This window comes from Phascolarctos cinereus, unplaced genomic scaffold (genome assembly GCF_003287225.1).
Source record: "Phascolarctos cinereus isolate Bilbo 61053 unplaced genomic scaffold, phaCin_HiC Scaffold_4;HRSCAF=312, whole genome shotgun sequence".
Taxonomy (NCBI): Eukaryota; Metazoa; Chordata; class Mammalia; order Diprotodontia; family Phascolarctidae; genus Phascolarctos; species Phascolarctos cinereus.
Genome location: NW_027555847.1, coordinates 659,923,031 through 659,938,949, shown reverse-complemented (window position 1 = coordinate 659,938,949; position 15,919 = coordinate 659,923,031). Strand labels below are relative to the sequence as shown.

Sequence of the window (15,919 nt, the reverse complement as noted above, 5' to 3'; positions counted from 1 at the left end):
GATTGACTCAGCTCCCCTCAGGGGACCCTCTCCCTACTTGTTCCTTGCAAGCAGGGGTGAAGCAGATTGACAGTGGGTGTGTGGGTGAAGCTGGAACTGCCTCTTTCTAGGCTGTCCCCACTCAGAAGATAAATATAGAGTGCTAAGCTCATCAGCCAGCATCACTTAACAAACAAGGAAAGGACCTTCCAGATTTATAGATATTTAATGAAATTGTCCCTTGAGCGTCAGTTGCTATTAGGAGCTCTCCTTCTTTCCCCACTCCTCCTCCCATCATCAGATATGGAAATTTCCATATTAAATTAATACCTACCTTTGCAAAAGGTTCTATGCTGATGCCGTGTTGATATGTGGGAGGTCAAAGAAGCAGAGCGACTCTTCTCTCAAAGCTTACCTTTGTTAACAGGATGCAGATGGAAGAGGGGTACTCAACCTTTTTTGGTTCGCGGACTCCTTTCACAGTCTGGAGAAGCTTAATCCTACTGTGGTTTGCTGCCTACATTCATAATGGAAGGAAATGCTAAATTTTAGTTAGAGCTTGGCAAAAATAAAAACGTGGGAAAAAAATTCCCACTCAAGTTTATGGACTCTGTAAAATCTAGGTCTGGGGACCTAGAGGTAGAAGGACACAGACACAGACAGCACTATAAAACCAAGCAGCAAGTTCAGAGAAGGCAGAAGAGGAGGAGGAAGTAAGGGGAAAGAAAGACGATCAGAAGGTGACAGGAGGGACGTTAGAGGGTAAGAAATGAGCAAAAGCCCTCTCACAGATTTCCACTGTGTGTTTATAGATATGTGCGTAGTCTGTGTGTGGGGCTTACATTTCAAGCCCAGCACCAACAGTGGTCACTGGATAGTGTCCATCAGGGATTTAAGAAGTCAGCAGATTGATGCTTAGCCAACTGACAGCAATGTCTGTCTAGTGGCATGATAACATTTTCCAGCTAACATATGCATGTCAACTTTTTACCCACATCATTGCATTTTGGTGATGTTTGTTTGAACTCATAGCAAGACATTAGTCAGTTCGATTAGCAACATTATGTATAATGCGAATGCAATGTAAGTACTATATGTAATAATAACAACAATAGTGGCAACTGACAAATGGTACCTCCAAGGCTACAAAGGGGTTTACAATTGTTACCTCATTTGACCCTCACAGCAACCCTGGAAGGTAGGTGCTATTATGATCTCCATTTTACAGATGAGAAAACTGAGGCCCAGAGGTCAAATCACTTGCCTGTGGTCACACAGTTACAAAGTGTCAGAAGTATAGGAGTAAGTGTCAGGAATCCTCCTGATTCCAAGTCCAGCATTCTATCCACTATGCCCTTTATTCTGAATGACTGGAAAATCAAATCTTTTAATTAGCCAAATATTTTGGTGACTTTTTTGGGGGGGTGGGGGGGAGAGAAACCATGCCTCGATTTCTGATTTTCAAGGAATTAGAACACACTAAAATATATAGATCTGTAGAAATAGCACTGGGCTCAGAGTTATTATAATGATTACTATTACTGTTGCAACTTTGATAAATCTTTGACTTCATCAGCAAGAATATTCTTTCCATTAATACAGATAACACCACCACCATGCCTTTTCATCCTGTGTAATTCTTGGCCATAGTTTCTCATGGCCTCCCTTGATTAGATGGTCTCTGCAAAATGCTAAATACATCTGTATGCATATATGTATTTATACATATATACATATATATCCATATGTATATGTGTATGAAGGATACCAGTGTACTACCCGGATTGTCCATCTGTTGTATCTCATTCTTACTATATGACTGCCTCATCTTACTATATTATCTGTTCATAAACATCTTCCATAATATCTTTTATGCCACTCCTCACATGCACCTTTTCAATAGTAACATGACAGAGCCTACTTGCACCACCTTTCGGCTGCCCTTTGGGCTACTTGTAAATTTAATTCTTGTGATATTTTATAATGTGCAGCCATACAGCATCCCTGGGATAATGTGGGGTACTAAAGAGACGGGCTTTTAAGGGAGTGAGCAGACAGGATCCAGCCTAATATCTCCTTCCTACTAATTCTGGGCCTAGCTTATTGTCTAGTTGTAATGTCTGTTAAAGATATACATACCAATGGATTGATTTTCATAATCTAAGCAGAATATATTTCTCATCCACTTAGTTTTTCCAGTGTAGATAGTTGGACCAGTCTTTATCACATTGCTGTGGATTCCACTGACAAAGCTTTGCAGCATTCTAGGGTTTGTTGCAATTAGTACAATAACATCTGCAAATAAGAGTATTTGAAGAATTTCACCATCAAGAGGCAATCCTTTTTACTCAAGTCATATAGAACTTAATTTAATTTTTGACAATTCAGAAGGTACTTTAGGGCTGCCTCTGCATCTTTTCTCACACCAAATATCGTAAAGTACTGTGGGAGAACTTTTAATTGTTAGTTTTCTTATACTTGCGGTACGTATGAGTTTATGTGATTACCATGAGCCACAGCAGCAGCAAGAGTATTGTGGACATAGCAGTCCTCCAGATAGCAGAACACTTGGGTCCTTTTCCTGGCTTTATCATTAGCTTCCTCTAATAGAGTTAGATCCCTTTAATTTTCAATTTCTCCATCTATAAAATGGGGAGAATCCATTCTCCTGGTTGCTTCATAAGGAGAATGTAAGAACGAGTGAAATGATGATTATAAAGACTTATCAAATCTTTGATTTGTTACTGTTTATTGTTATTGTTAACAGCCATTATAGTAACTGGGCATGGCTCCACTGAATCCCACATTCCATTGTCTATTCAGACAATGGGCTCTTCCATGCCCAGCTCCTACCCCAGTGGGTAATAAGCATGATGGCGCCTTTCCTGGCCCCCATCTGCATAGAAATCCCTCAGTGAAAACACATGCCAGACACCCAACCATTACCTGGATTATAAAAGGAGGAGAAAACTTTGAGGGGAAATTTGCACAACTGTGTTTGCTAATGAACTGTTACATATCTGTGGTGGGCACAGTTCTCTCTGTTTGGGAACTTCATTTTATATTTTCCTTTCATTCAAACACCTACCACCTTGGAAAACTGATTTCTCTATCAAAACCTGTCCTCCTTCACCTTCTCCTGGTTGTGCGGGATTAATAGGTGCATTGAATAATTAGACCAGGTTAAAAAGAGAAAGAGCACCTTTTGTAGAGGATCATGGAGTATAGGTGCTGGAAGTTACTTTAATGATCATCTCCTTGTACAGATGAGAAACTAAGGCCAATCTGAGAATAAAACCAAATCACATTGTCTGGGAAAGGAAAAAGCAGATGTTTTTGGTCAGTCACCTTCTTGAATGGCCCCAGGACTTCTTGCTGGCTTCAGCTGATCAGGACTCCTTGGAACATATAGATGACTGTGCGGTCAGGAGCCTGTCTCCTCCCTTGCTTTGCTAACAATCTGATAAGAGAAACTCTAAGGGAGAGAGAATAGGAATGGTCTCCTGTATGGCAGTGCTGCCTGTGTTCTTGGCTCGTGGGGGATTTAGCCACTTCTCAGATTTACCCCTGGCAGGTCCTGTTCCTGCCCTACTTCTCCTATTTCCACTTCAGCCTCCTCAGCTCTCATTACAGCAGCCCAAAGATTTCCGCCTTCTATCTAGCCCATGTGGGTGCTTTGCTCCCTTGGACTAAATTTAGCACTGAGAAATAGGAACAAGGAATCTTCAGCAGTTCATGTAGACAGATGAGGAGAAATACAACGGCTGCTCTGGTTCCCTTCCGGCCCTGTTTGGTCCTCTCTCTGCCAGCACCAGCCCCACCCAGTACATCCTTCCCCTTATACATATCAGGCAATGAAGCTTTAGTTCTTTCGGGGGGGGGGGGCGGAGGGAGGCTTGAATTAGGGCCCAGTGCATTAGCCTCTTCCCTGGGGCCAGTCCCGCTTGTTTGGGACAAGATTCCCTCTGGTGATATGAAGAGGAAGCCTAGGCCCACTGGAGATAGTGGCTCTCTTGGTCCTGAGTCCTGCTTCACATTCTGTGGGGCCTCCAAGACTTCCTGTTCCAAACTGTGTTTTTCAGATGAGATGTAGTCCAAGACTCATTTTCACAACTTCTCAGAGGCAGAGGCTGTGGCTGCTTGAGCTGTCTGGTATCTGTCTCTTTTTAACTACTTATAAACTTAATAACTGTCAACAGACTATTAATCTCACAAATACATATTTGTCATTTTCAGTCCCCTAATATTACATTACATTAATATCCTGCAAGCTGTGTGGCCCTTCTCCTAGGCTGCCACCTTCAATGACTACTCTGATGGATGAACTGGGAAAGAGGGTCTTAGAGCCTTCTCTGAGGAAGTTTAACATTTGAGAGACTCTGCCTGGATCCTAAGCCCAAGGGCAGACAGACCTAACAGAGGCACTCAAGCCTGCCTCTGACATCCCTGATGCATCAGTGCAAGAAGGATGCATGTCACCATCCTAAAAGGCCAGGGCTACAGGAGGCAAGTCCACTTGCCAACATTTCCTGTAAATGCCTCCCGATCCCGTGATGAGCACTTGCACTGACCCAGCTCTCATCTTCCATCTCAACCCCTTGTATTTTGGAGATCAAGAGAAGCCCAGGGTCCCAACCTAGCCTAACCTTTTATTTACAATTATTTGGGGAGCCAAGATGGTGGAGTAAAAGCAGTGACTTGCTTGAGCTCTCCGCCAAACCCCTCCAAATACTTGTAAACATGGCTCTAAACAAATTCTAAAGCAGTACAATTGTTTGGATCCCAGTACACAAACCCTTTTTCCATTGGAAGATATTGGCACATACGGGGTTCTCTGCGAGAGACAGGATATAACGCTTGGCTCCTGCCTCCTTTCACTGACTTGTTCAGAGGCCCTGAGTTCCTGTCTGGATAATCCCCCACAGGAGTTATAATGGTGGTAGGGTTGGGGAGGGGGTTCTACCAGAGGCTTCTCAATCATTTTTTATTCATAGGTCTGAGCAAGAGAAGGAGAAAAAGCCATTACTACCCATTGCATGAGGAAAATCCCTCCCCTTTAAGGGTACAAAATCTCCATAAGATTACCCAGGGCCTGACTTTTTCAAATTAAATTGTATGAGACAAAGATAGAATACTTTAGACTAACTGGCTTTTGTCTTCTACTGCTTTTCCCTTAATTGCACATATATCCAAAATACCCTCTCCTTTTCTCTGGCTTATGTCTGTGTGCCCCTCTCCTCTCCTTTCCTCTCCTTTCCCTCTCTTTTTTTTCTCTCTCTCCCCTATCCCCTCGCTTCCTCTCCCTTCTATTTTCATTCACTTATACACGCCCCTTTCTGACATCACTCTTCACAATGTATGTTCTTTAGCTTGGAGAATAAAGCTCCGTAGGAATCACAGAAGTCGTGATTTGGAAGGAAGCTAGCAACAACCTCTTCATTCTGCCTTTGTCTTTGGTTTTTCATGCTGGCCTTACTTTACATTGTAGTTAAGGCTGATGGGCCTGAAGGCCTGAATTCATGGAATTCTGGCTCTCCAGGACTGTGTGGTCCCATGTATGGGTGCAGAGCAAGGTGAATGAATGTGAGGGCTTGGGAGGAAGGGAGCCTATTTCTCAGTTCATCCAGGACGTCACCATTTGAATTTAGGGCAAGTCATTTATTTCACTGCTCTTTGCTTCGTCCTGTATTCCCAGCTTAATCATGTGCCTCAGTATTCTAAGAGAAGCTTTTCCCTGTGGGACTGTCCAAAGGTCTCTTAGCTGCCTGCTGGGGTTTTTCCTATGGGTTAGACTTGTCCTCTGTTACTCTCACTTACGGGCTGAAGAAGCCCCAGTCTTCTGGGAGGTAAAGAGATGTGACTCCCTGGAGAGCTGGGACCTTCCACTCCCACCCCACCACCTACTGTGTTGGAGTCTCACTCAGTGTTTCTGCTTCCCCCTTTCCTCCTGCTACAGAGCAATGATGCCTCAGGGAATACCTGGAACTGGTTGTACTTCATCCCCCTCATCATCATTGGCTCGTTTTTTATGCTGAACCTTGTGCTGGGTGTGCTGTCCGGGTAAGTCCGCTGTGTCCCTGCCACTTCCTTTCTCTACCACAAATTCTGAGCCCCCACCCATGTTGTCAGAAGAGGAACAAACTGGGGGAGAGAACAGCTTCTCTTCCTTCCATCGATACCCCGGTTTGAAGGGCGGTGGTATCCCTGACCTATCCCTCCAGATGTAAGTAGGCCCTGTACTGACCTATGTTCGACAGACAGGACTGCCGCTCCCACCTCCACACCCACCCAGCCAGATAGAACAAGGATGCCCTACCAGACAATGGACCCCAAGACTTTGTGCTTTGCAGGGAGTTTGCCAAGGAAAGAGAGCGGGTTGAGAACCGGCGAGCTTTTCTGAAGCTGAGACGGCAGCAGCAGATAGAGAGAGAACTCAATGGCTACATGGAATGGATTTCCAAAGCAGGTGAGGCCTTTGCCTCCTGGCAGGTGGGGCATGCTGCAGTTGCAGGGTGACCAGACAGACTAGGTCTGAGTATCTCTAAGAAAACACCAGGACCTCAGAGAAAAGAGATAGGCAGACGTCCTTGACCAAGGAGGAATCAGGGACCGTTGGCCAGGAGGAAAAGACAGAACTGGCTCTGAGAGACCTGTTAGACTACTAAATGATATATTGTTGGTCTTTCTTTTTCTGATCGTAATTGTCCATCATTCTGTCTTCCCCTCTGCCTTACAACCCTCTAAGCCCATCTTCATCCTCACTGTGACCTTCAATCCCCCTACTCCTCAGTTCTTTCCCAGGCCATCACCCTTGCATTGGCTGTTTCTCTCCTTTCTTCCCCATCTTGACTCCTTAGTGGACTAGTTCAATTTTACACTATCCTTTTTAGTCCTTTGGCCCTTAATCCCATCATAAATCTTCCCCTGCCAAACCCCAGCCATAGATTTCTTCCATTATTTGCTCCCTCCACTGCTATTCACATGCTGCTGAATGAAGCTGGTTGAAATCACAAAACCATATTGACTGAATCCACTACACATTTATGTTATATCATCTGGGCCCTCGCTGTTTCAAGGCAATTCTTTTATGTCTCCCAAATCGATTCATTATCCCACTCACCATGGCAGATTTTCTAACCTTTTCATCTCTCCTCAAACTTCCCATGATGCTCCCTCCCCACAACCCTCTCAGCTGAGAACTTTGCCTCATATTTCACTGAAAAAAAAAATGAGGTCATTTGCCTAGAGCTTCCTCCTCCCCCCCTTGCAATACTCAAGTGTCTTCCCCCATTATCCCCTCCTTCACCCCATCTTACCTGAAGAGGTGACTCTTCTCCTAGCCAAGGATGACCCTTCTGCATGTACAAATGATCCCATTTCATCTCATCTTCTCCAATAGGCTACCCCCTCTATCATCTCCACTCTGACTAACCTTCAGTCTTTTCCTGTCTATTTGCTGTTTCCCTGCTGCCTACAAACACATCCGTGTCTTCCTTATCATCAAAAAAACAAAACCCTCATTTGATCCATCCATCCCTGCTAGCTATTGCCCTATATCTCTCCTCTCTTTCATGGCTAAACTCTTTGAGAAAGTCATCTACAATGGATTCTGCTATTTCCTTTTTTTCCACTCTCTTCTTAACTCTCTACAGTCTGACTTCTGACTTTATCATTCAACTGAAATATGCTGTCTCCAGTGTTACCAGTGTTCTTTTAATCTGCCAAATCTAATGACCTTTTCTCAGTCTTCATCCTTCTTGACCTCTATGCAGCCTTTGACACTGTTGACAATCTCTTCTTTCTAGGCCTTCACAACACTGCTCCTCTCCTGGTTCTCCTCCCACTTGTAAACCACTCCTCAGTCTTCTTTGCTAGATCTTCATCTAGGCCATGCCCATTATGGTTATCACCTAAGGCTCTGTCATAGGCCCTCTTCTCCATCCTCTATAATATTTGGCTTTGTGATTTCATTGGCCAATGGATTCAGTTACCATCTCTTTGCTAATGATACTCAGATCCACTTATCCAGTATCAACTTCTCTGCTGACCCCCACTTTCAGATCTCAACTGCCTGGTGAATATCTCAAACTAGATGCCCTGTAGACATCTTAAATTCAACAAAGTGCAAAACTGACCTCCTTGTCTTTTCCTCTAAACCTTTCCTCCCTTCCAAACTTCCCTATTACTACCAAGGGCACCATCTTCCTTCCAGTCATCCAAGTCACAATGTAAGTGTCATCTTTGACTCCATATTCTCTTTCAGTCACCATATCCAGTTCTTCAAATGAGATAATAATTATACAATGCTTACCACAGTGCACGGCACATAGTTCAGCGCTATATAAATGTTAGCTATCATCATTTTTATCATTGTTATTATCATCTGTTGCCAAGTCCTGTTAATTCTACCTACTAAACATCTCTTGCATAGGCCCCCTTCACTCCTTCAACTCTGCCACCACCTTAGTACAAGCCGTCATCAACTGGCATCTGGACTATTGCAATAGCCTGCTGGTGGGTCTGCCTGCCTCAGGTCTTTCTCCCCTCCTCCTTCCATCATTTACCCAGCTGTCAAAATGATCTTCCTAAAGTGCAGATCTGACTGTGCCCCACACACACACACACACACACACACACACACACACACTCAATAAACTCCAGTGACTCCCTATCAGATCAAATGTAAAAGATCAAATATAAAATTGTCTGGCTTTTTGAGCCCTTTATAACCTGGCCCCTTCCTGCCTTTCCAGTCTTCTTACACCTCACTCCCCTCCCCATCCAGTGCCATTGGCTTCCTTCCTGTTGCTCGTCTCAGGACTCCAGGCATTTTCACTTGCTATCTCCCATACCTGGAATGCTCTGCCTTCTCATCTCCACTTCCTGGTCCCCGTGCCTTCTTTCAAGTCCTAGCTAAAATCCACCTTCTGCAAAAAGCCTTTCCTGATCGCCCTTAGTGTTCTTGCCTCCCTTCTAAGATGATCTCCAGTTTATCCTGTATATAGCTTAGTTCTACAAAGCTGTTTGCATGTTGTCTTCCTCTTTAGTCTCCGAGCTCTTTGAGGGACTGTGTTTTTTTTGTTCATTTTTTGCTGTTCTTTGCATCCCTGGTGCTCAGCACAGTGCCCGGCATTTAGTAAACACTTAATATATGCTTGTCGACTTGATTTGACCATGGGAATCAACCGGTCATGCTTTGGCTGGTCGGGCTCTTATTCCCATAGTAAAAGAACTCTGGAGACTAACTCATGTTGGGGGGCGAGGGGAAGGTCCTTTGTGTCATTCTTTCAAAAGCCAAAGGGAGACTCTCTGGACGTCCCTGAGTTCATGGCAATGGCATTTTTTCCCAAGAGAACCCACTCTGACTTGGTCTGAAACCTTCTCAGGCCATCTGGGGTGTGATTCCAGGCCAAGCGTGGGTCCTGGCTCTGTGAGGGGGAAGTTCCATCTGTCTGACTGCGGGAGGTTAATTTGCTCTTCTTTTCCCTCAGAAGAAGTGATACTAGCAGAAGATGAAACAGACGGCGAGCAGAGACACCCCTTTGATGGTAACTCCTCTGAGTTTAATGTGATATGTGATAGAGGACATGCTAGAGAAACACTGGGTGGTGGGGGCTTCCTATGTGGACCACTCTTGGCCAATGGCCATTTTAGGAGATGCTCAGGGAGCTATGCCTAGAATAATCTAATAATCACAAGAGTTAGCTTGTGGGGAAGGAGAAGGATGGGCACCTACCTCCTAAGGCTGATTTGTGATAGACAAATGGGGCAGCATTGTAGATACAGAACTCTGGCTCTGACTGTACACAACCTATTCACTTTGAGGTCTACTGTGGGAAACTCCACCCAATCAGGTTTCTTATTTGGGAACCTCTTAGTCAGAACTGACAACAAAGCTACTTTTAATTGGACATTCTGTTAGCTAAGAGGCAGAGTCAAGAACAAGGGCTCTGTATCAGTCAGGTACAAAGAAGAGTTCACAGAATACGCTATTGACAAATGAAAATTAAAGCAGCTAATGTGGGAGTCTAAACAGCTCTCTCCAACAATTGTTTGTCATTATGTTAAACTGCCCCAGGTTCAAACTGTGTGACTGGGCCCCAGAAGGAATTGGGAAGATGCTTCCAGCAGGCAAATTTCAGCTTATAAAAACATATAAAAATGAACTTATAAAAATGGAATGGATTGCCTTGGAGGTAGCGAGTTGCCATTACCAATGGTCTTTGAGCAAAGGAGACTAACTATCTGTCAGGGGTTTTATAAGGAAGTTCTATTCAGGCATGAGTTAATCTAGCTTGTCTCTGGGGTCCCTTTCAACTAAGAGCATCTATAATTCCTGTAACTCACTTCTGGGGCTGGGCCCATATGCTTAGGTGGGGATCCCCAGCTCTTTCTTTGGCTCCCCAGCCAAAGTGCTAGAGGGAACAGGGCAGAAGCCATTTCCCTAACAAAGTTCCCTGTTCACCCAACCTCAAACTTCATGAAGAGCAATTTCTAGGAGAGAGTGCCGAGGCTGGGACAACAAAGGTAATGTCTTTTTCTCTTGCCATGTTCCTATTGTTGGAGCTCTGCGGAGAGCCACCATAAAGAAAAGCAAGACAGACCTGCTCAACCCCGAAGAAGCCGAGGATCAGCTGGCTGACATGGCCTCCGTGGGTGAGTTTTTTCTCTCATAGGAGGCATGGCTAGGAGAGAGAATACAGCACTTTTGTTCATAGTACCTTCCCCTTCCTCCAGCCTTTCAGAAATAGGTGGTCTAAGTTTTTCATTCTTTAGGGCCCTGATATGAAAAAAGATCTTAGGCTATATTTGAAGGGGCACAGGGCCCAAAGCAAGGGAGGCGATAGACCTTCTGAACTGTGTCCTGGCCAGTTGTCAACATCATGTTTTAGAAAGGATGTTGACAAACTAGACTCTTTCCAGAGGCGAGAAGCCAGGCTAGAGAGGGTAAACCAGACCATACTACAGTATTCCAGGTGAACTAAGGATGATACACTTGGGCAGGACAAGACTTAACAGTACCTCTACAGGAAACTAGAAGGGGAAGGGGATAAAAGAAGGAGGGGAGAGATAGCCAGGAGGGCAGATTAAGGAAAGGGGTATTCAGAATGCATGCCATCTTGGGGTGGAGGGAGGGGCAAGATATGGAGAAAATTTGGGACTCAAAATCTTGTGGAAGTGAGTGTTGAAAACTAAAAATAAATAAATTTTTTAAAGCCTTAGCAAGGCTTCAATAACCATCTTCAGGTATGGAAGAAGGATGAAATGTATTTTTCTTTTCTTTTTTTTTTTTAAATGTATTTTTATTGGCCCCAGAAGTCAGAACTGGGAATTACAAAGATGTAGATTTCAGCTCCATGTAAGGAAAACTTTTCTAATAGTTTAAAATGTTTTTAATTTTCAGCATTTAAAAAATGGAATAGGCTGAGTTAGGGGTTAATTAGTTCTTCCTCACTAAAGGTCTTCCATTAGAGACTGGATGATTGACTTAGCAAAGTATGTAGAAGAAATTCCTATTCAGGTTTGGGTTAAGCTTGGCGACTTCTGGAGTCTCTTCCAACTGAAGTTCTGTGATTCTGTGAAACTTGGGATGGGGAAGGAGGAAGAAGAGGAGGAGTACTTAGGGAGACATAGAGAGAGAAAGGAGAGATGGGTTGGAAGTTCTTCAGCAGAATGTAACTGAGAAAATGAGATTGAAAATAAATCCTTAGTCAGTAATATAGTGACATGAATAGGCGTAGTCAACAGATGTTGACCAGGTATCTATTCGGGATCTGGTGCTGTGGACAATACAAGGATATGTGATGTTGGCTCTGCCTTCAAAGAATTGACAATAAATTTAATCAGGGAGGTGCTAACAGTAAATCTAGCCAGGGAGATGAGATGTCTACAAATCCAAGCAGCAGCTAGTATCTGGTGATTCCTGTTTATGTCCCCCAACCACTTAGACCATCCTGAAAGCACACAAATGAACTTCCCTCACCCACTTGGCTTACTGACATGCTCTCCATAAAGCTCCCCTCCCCCAGCTCCCTGTTTCATTCCAGCTTATTAGTTTCTTTCCCAAACCCCTTGAGTTCCTCTGGGATAGTCAGAGCTAAAGGGAGGGGGAGACCCATTGCAGACTTCCTAACGTTGACCATGAGGGAACAAGGGAGCAGGAAGACAACTGAGACTTTGTACCTGGATGACTGGGGGAATAATACTATTATTCTATACTATAGTACTATACTACAGTACATTATGGTATAATACTATAATAATACTATACTGTATTAGTAATACTAATATAATACTATAGTATAGTATAGTATAATACTATAGTAATAGTACTACTAACAAGAAGAGAAACACTATGGGGTAGAGGAAATATCATTGGAAAAGGTGTCAGAAGATGTGGGTTCCAGTGTAACCTCTTCTATTGACTCATTTTATGAACTCAGGCAAATTATCTAAATTCTCTGAGCCTTAGCTTCCTCATTTATAAAATGGGCATAATACCTACCCTGTTTGTCTCAAAATGTTGTGATGATAAATCAGACTATATATGTGTGTATATGTGTGTACAATATGTGCATGTGTGTGTGTGTATTGTGTATATTATACATACCATATAAATAATTATCACATTGCCTTACACATAGTAGGTACCTAATGATTTATTTCTTGAAAGAATGAAGGAATGTTAAGAAAAATGGGAAAGTCTAGGCCAAGAAGAGTTTGGGGGTGGATGCCACATAAATTTGGTTTGGGACAAATTGGATGTCAGAGAGCAATTGGAGATAAAGGTCTGGAGCTCAAAAGGCAGTTCAAGGCTAAGAAAAGATTGGGGACCCAAGGCAGGAATCCTCCTCTTCTTTTCAGCCTCCTTCAGGAGATTGGATGAGGTCTCCTGTTCTCAGTTCTCCGGCCTCCAGCCCTGAATTCTAGTTCTCTTTAAAGAGCTCCCAACTTTGTAGTCCCCCACTGGACCCAAGCTCATCAAGCCCTGCTTCCGTTGTTTCTCAGAGTCTTTGGCTGGCCTGACTTACTTAACTTTGGGAGTTGGTGTCCTCATATAGGGCCCAGAGCTGAAATCCGACTCTCTGAAATCATCTCGTCTTAATTTTTTTGATGAGCTCTTCACTGTAGCATCATTGTTTCTTTGTGTTGGTGGTCCTGTGCCCTTAAACGACTCAGCAAAGGACTTGAACAGCATTGCAAGAGCCCAGACCATTAATTCAGAGCTTTAGGAAAATAAATATTCATGTTGATCGTAGCTGCTTGTTCCCAGAGCAGTTACCGCGTTGTGGCTGCTAGGCAGATGGTATTGTTTCCAAAGTCAAACAGAGGTCTGTCAAACTAAGGTCCCTCCTTCTTAGACCATCCAGGCTCCTGAAACCCTGCCCAGAATCCGTTTGCCTTCACTCACTGCATGTCCTTAGCTGCAGCCCCAGCTGGAGTCGGGATGATGCCTATCTCTCCGAACCCCACCCCTGACTCCCACCCCCACCTCATCCCAGGCGGCTGTACCAAACACGGCCACTATGCCACAGAAAGCCCTGCAGTGTGTGGAGGAAGGCAGAGAGTCAGACTCAGTCCCCACCTAAGCAGGCGAGCAAATGGCCTCAGGAGACATAAATGCAAGGTGTCATTATTGATGTTATAAGATATAATTGTTTGGTTTTTATGCCATTAATTTCAGGGAAACCTCCTTCCTGTAAGAGTCCCAGCTGCAGAGTGGAGGCGGCTTGGGCGGGGGGTGGCGAGGGCATTAATATTCCCTGAGGCTGGCGGGTTTGCTGGCGAGGCTAATTGACTCTCTGGCCCCTGGCCTCGCCCTGGGCTGAGTTATGGATTGGTTTCCTCTGCAGGAAGGGCCTGCTGAGACTAGCCTGACATTTTCCTTTCTCCCCTTGGCAGGTTCTCCCTTCGCCCGAGCCAGTATTAAAAGTGCCAAGCTGGAGAACTCGACTTTTTTTCATAAAAAGGAGAGGAGAATGCGCTTCTATATCCGCCGCATGGTCAAAACTCAGGCCTTCTACTGGACAGTTCTCAGTCTGGTAGCACTCAACACGCTGTGCGTTGCTATAGTTCACTACGACCAGCCAGATTGGCTATCTGACTTCCTCTGTGAGTGGGACCTAGTGCTTTTTCTCCTAAAATTCCTTCTCTTCCACCTATGCATTCCTCTTCTTTGTCTTTTCTTTAAAGTCCCTCACTCCTTCCCTCATTGGCTTCTTCATGAGTGGATCATTCTCCATGTTGTTTTTTTTTACAATCAGGCAGCTGAGTGGTGCATTGGATAGAGTGTCTGCCTCAGTTTCCTCATCTGTAAAATGGAGATCATAATAGCACCTACCCCCAGGGTTGTTGTGAGGTTCAAATGAAATTTGGGGAGCAGTGAGGCAATTGGGGTTAAGTGACTTGCCCAGGGTCACACAGTTACTAAGTGTCTGAGATCATATTTGAACTCAGGTCCTCCTGTCTGCAGGGCCAGTGCTATCCACTGTGCCACCTAGCTGCCCCTAAGTGAAATATTTTTAAAGCACTTTGCAAACCTTAGTGAGCTATATAAACATTATCCATTATTACTATACCACCATTCATTCTTGTGTGTGTGTGTGTGTGTGTGTGTGTGTGTGTGTGTGTGTGTGTGTGCCTGGCACATAGTAGGCACTTAATACTTGTTTCTTGATTAAGTCTATTCTTCTAGTTTTTTCTGCAGTTACCATTGTCACTTTTTACTACCACATCTCCTACTCCTCTGACGAGTAACAATGTTTAGAAGCGATAGTGAGCCATGCTGAAGCCCAGCACAGCTGGATTTCCTTCTTCATTCTGCTCTGTTGCCCTGTTTTTTTGTATCAGCCTGGAAAGGTTTCTAACCGCTTCCACCATCCATTTCCTCTCCCCTCCCACAACATCGTGGAATAAGACCTGGACTTTGATTCAAAATCTGAAAGGCCCAGTGACAAGTCCCAGATTTCTTGCTCTGTTACCTTGGGCAAGTCATAGACTTTAGTAGATCTCAATTTCCTCACCTATAAGAACAATAGCTATAGCACTTTATATACAATATCTGTAAAAAGGAAAGGGTTGAAATAGATGCCTCTAAGGTTGAGTTCCCTAGTTCTAGGTGTCATCCAGTATTCTAAAGTGAGAGGCTTGGCGATGATACGGAGAGAAAAAGAGCAAGGGGAGAGAGATGACCTGTATTTTTCGTATTTCTTCAGCCAATCTGTTGTGCGTCTCTCTCTGCCTTTCTCTTCTTCCTTTGAACCTCTTATTCAATTTTTAATTTCCCTTTCTTTTCCCTTTTGAATATCAATCACTTGGGCTCAGTCTGGGAAAGTCTGCAGAGCCTCTGGTCTGTGCCCAGAAGGGTCCCGAGTTAGGCCCAGGATGCTTAAGCCAAAGGCTGTATCAGCAGTCCAGGAATGTTGCCCTTCTCAGTGAATGAAGATAGGGAGCCTATGGGCCTCTCCATGCCAGGACCTAGCAGACAGAGGAACCCAAGCATGCTCAAGAAAAGGAAAGATGTTAAAGGTGGGGAAACCTCTGACCAAGAGTAAAATAAAGAGCTTTGGGCTATCCTGCAATTCCCAAGCATTTGAAATCCAAACCAGAGTGAGAGATGTGGGGGGGAAAAGAAAGTTAATCCAGCCCCACCTTCGGAGAAGAAATCAGTCCAAGGCCCTGGATGAGGAGGGGACTATGGACTTTCTAAGGAATCTCCTCCAGCTTTTGTCTTGAAGCTGCTCTTTTCCCTCAGTTTCCCTTCCAAGCCTGGCTAAAATGAGTGGTGGGTTCTAGGTTCATAAGACCTGACTTTCAGAAGTGGGTTACCTCAGCCTAGGGAGGGAGAAGAGTTGACCCAGTGGACAGGGTGAGCACAGGGAGCAGGAAGAGTTAATGGAAAGGGTGTCCTTTAGCTAAACCACAGCCCCTCCACATCCCC

General features: G+C 44.3%; 1 protein-coding gene across 1 annotated transcript in view; it reads left to right on the top strand.

Moving 5' to 3' along the window:
- CACNA1A (calcium voltage-gated channel subunit alpha1 A) overlaps window positions 1–15,919 on the top strand; it is a 251,744-nt gene that overhangs the window by 136,482 nt on the left and 99,343 nt on the right. The window contains 5 exon segments of the mRNA XM_020995037.2: window positions 5,936–6,039; window positions 6,330–6,445; window positions 9,471–9,527; window positions 10,546–10,635; window positions 13,882–14,091. Of these exon segments, the coding sequence (XP_020850696.1) occupies window positions 5,936–6,039; window positions 6,330–6,445; window positions 9,471–9,527; window positions 10,546–10,635; window positions 13,882–14,091 (577 nt within the window).